The sequence below is a fragment of the Marmota flaviventris genome, chromosome 9 (genome assembly GCF_047511675.1).
Source record: "Marmota flaviventris isolate mMarFla1 chromosome 9, mMarFla1.hap1, whole genome shotgun sequence".
In the NCBI taxonomy this organism is placed as follows: domain Eukaryota; kingdom Metazoa; phylum Chordata; class Mammalia; order Rodentia; family Sciuridae; genus Marmota; species Marmota flaviventris.
The window spans coordinates 46,685,458-46,688,664 of NC_092506.1; the positions used below are offsets into that span (position 1 = coordinate 46,685,458).

At 39.8% G+C, this 3,207-nt stretch overlaps 1 protein-coding gene and 1 non-coding gene across 2 annotated transcripts; both read left to right on the top strand.

Annotated features, from left to right (window-relative positions):
* On the top strand, window positions 1–2,580 carry Rps13 (ribosomal protein S13). The gene is made up of 6 exons (XM_027942291.2): window positions 1–61; window positions 207–255; window positions 432–510; window positions 1,267–1,436; window positions 1,890–1,990; window positions 2,503–2,580. The coding sequence occupies exons 1-6, from the start codon at window positions 39–41 to the stop codon at window positions 2,534–2,536; spliced, it is 456 nt and encodes a 151-aa protein (XP_027798092.1). The 5' UTR covers window positions 1–38; the 3' UTR covers window positions 2,537–2,580.
* Window positions 2,238–2,327, top strand: LOC114098280 (small nucleolar RNA SNORD14). Its single transcript, XR_003583714.1, has one exon. It is a non-coding gene; the product is annotated as a small nucleolar RNA SNORD14 (small nucleolar RNA).
* Window positions 2,581–3,207: the final 627 nt, after the last annotated feature.

Below are 3,207 nucleotides of genomic sequence, written 5' to 3' on the forward strand. Positions count from 1 at the left end.
CACCCTCACTCTCTTTTTGGTCCTTGACTGCCGCCATCATGGGTCGCATGCATGCTCCCGGGTGAGCGCGTGGCTTGGAGTCGGATTGCGGAATTGGGTCGCAGGGATAGGGGAGAGGAGAGAGGGTGGGCTGCAGTTTGAGGGGATGATGTTCTGGGGTGCTGTAGCACAGGCCGCCACCTCACCCCGTCTGCTTCTCTCCCCAGGAAGGGCCTGTCCCAGTCGGCTCTGCCCTATCGCCGTAGCGTCCCCACCGTAAGTAGCACTGGGGACTGGGGAGAAGGTGGGGAGGAGAGTGGAATTCGTTCCTCGAGGGAGGCGACTCCGGGGTGTGGAGACGTGTGCACAAGTCTTGAGGGTGGAGGGGGCCATCGTGCTTCGGCGCCATCCATCGTTTCTCATCCTAAGGCTATTTTTTGTTGCATAAATAGTGGCTGAAGTTGACATCTGACGACGTGAAGGAGCAGATTTACAAACTGGCTAAGAAGGGTCTGACTCCCTCACAGATCGGTGAGTGTGTTCGTATCTAATGCATACTCTATGGCTTTTTTTGACTTGCAGAAAAAGGTTCCTGCACAAATATGCCTCATACGTGCCCTCAAAATAATTTAGCCGCTTTTCTGGCTTTACTTTTTGTTGAGTTTTCAAGTTAAAATCTGATGGCAGTATTTTGAAGTAAATGTTAATAGTTTTTTCTATTTTACTCTTGCAGAAGCTGAGGCATGGTGTAGCTAAAAAACTCTCTCCAAATTTTATAACTATAAAGAGAGAAATTGTAACTGGCTACACAGTGTGTTTGACACACTTCATTGCAAGTGCCAAATATTTTCCTGCTATATGTTGGGTTCTGAGAAAATTAAAAAGGCAAAATATCTTACTTTATAGAGCTTATAATCTAGTGGAAGTATGACATACTAAAAGAACATTTAATAAACTATTAGGTGATCATAAGTAACAAGATTTTAAAGAAATGATGTTTGTAAAAACAAATGGATTTATATGTGTGTTCAGCTGTATTCCAGCAAACTATGATGATGGTCTTTCAACATTTTGCAGTTTCCACCAGAAAGGTTTCCCTTAGTGTTAGGCAAACCTTCTTTGGATGTCTGCATGATCTTTGCATGCTTTTTCATATTGGTTTCTGTGATTTATCAAAGTAGACCCCATCTTAGAGATAGGAAGGTGACTTGCCTTCTGAACCTAATCCTAATGTGCATTTAGCATTTGGTGTTTGTTGAAAGTTACATCATGTGATTCTCTTTTTAGGTGTGATACTGAGAGACTCGCATGGTGTTGCACAAGTACGTTTTGTGACTGGCAATAAGATCTTGAGAATCCTGAAGTCCAAAGGGCTTGCCCCTGATCTTCCTGAGGATCTCTATCATTTAATTAAGAAAGCAGTTGCTGTTCGAAAGCATCTTGAGAGGAATAGAAAGGTAAGAGGGTAGATAAAATCTGTTACTAAGTAGACTTGCTTATACAAACTTACTTTAGTCAGTATGCATCTGATTTGAATTATTTAAGGTGACTTAGGACACAAAGTTAGGCAGGATTACAGTTACTTTTAAGTAAAAATCTACCAGAGATTTTTTTCCCCCTCCCTCAAAAATATTGGTGGACTTTTTTTTTTAATGTTTATTTTGGTATTGGTGCTTAACCACTGAGCCAAGTCCTCAGTCCTTTTTATTATTTTGATAGGGTCTTGCCAAGTTGCTGGGGTTTGCTTTGAATTTAGAATTCCCCTGCCTCAGCCTCCCAGATTGCTGGGATTACAGGCATGCACCACCACACCTGGCCCAGCTGTGAAAGTGCATGGCAGCTTTACATTCCCTTGTGAAATTAATTATTTGCACTAATTTTTTTTTAATTGTATTGAATTTTATTTTTAGGATAAGGATGCCAAATTCCGCCTGATTCTGATAGAGAGCCGAATTCACCGATTGGCTCGGTATTATAAGACCAAGCGGGTCCTTCCCCCAAATTGGAAATAGTAAGTATCTATCCTTCGTTAACTGGAATCAGCCTGATAATAAAGATTCTAGCTCTTAGAGCTGGGGATATAATATAGCTCATTTGGTAGATATTTATAAAGACAAATAGAGGGCCATAATTTACAGGCTTCTTGCTTTGGACCATGAGTAAGTTCTTTGTCCCCTCTTGTTTTGAGATAGGAATAATAATTCCATTTCACACTTCTCCCAGGTTTTTAATGTAGTTTTGATTTTTGCATGAATTGCTCACTATGATGATTGCTATCCAACATTCGCAGTTTCCACCAGAAAGGTTTTTCCTCATGTTGGCCATTCCTTCCTTGGATGTCTGAGTGAGCAATGTTATTCATTATGCTTGAGCACAATGAGCTTATTTTGAAACTCAGTTTGGTGCATTTATTTGGGTTTATTTTGGCTGTTTTGAAATAGTCTCATTAGCAGTGAGAGTCTGTGAATGGATACTGAGGACCAATATTAATCCTAATTTTCTCTTCCCTTTTTTCCTTTTCAGTGAGTCATCCACAGCCTCTGCCCTAGTGGCATAAATTTATGTATGTATTCAAACAATAAAAGCATTGTTTAACTAAAAGTATGTTTTGTATTTCTTTCTCTGAAGAAAAAGAAAATCCAGAAACTAGTATGTTTCAGTGATTATTATGTGTTGATCTTCTTGTTGTTGTTGTTGACTTTATTATAGGAACGTTTGTTAGCTTAGTATTATGATTCCACAGGAGCATAGTGATGGCATCCATGTATCTCATTCTTTCACTGGCTCCTTAAACTAATTGAGCAGCTTGTAACCTGATGGTTGATGCTGTATATGTACAGGAGAACTAAAAGAGACCAGGAAGTAAGGACTGTTTATTTTTATTGATTTTTTTAACCACTGAGCTATATTCTTAGCCCTTTTTATTATGAAATGGGGTCCTGCTAAGTTACCCAGCCTGACCTCCAACATATAATTATGTGTCAGCCTTCTCAGTAGCTGGGTTACAGGCATGTGCTACAGTACTTGGGTCAGAGTATTTAGTTTACCTAATCCTTAATAATGTACATAGATGTTAAAAGAGGCAAGTATCAGTTGGGCACAGTGGCATATACTACTGTCATGTATAACTAAAAAGTACAAATAAGAAAAAGAAAAAATAAGAAGGGCTAGGAATGTAGCTCAATGGTAGAGTGCCTTTGGGTTCGATCCTTAGTACTAGGTGGGGCT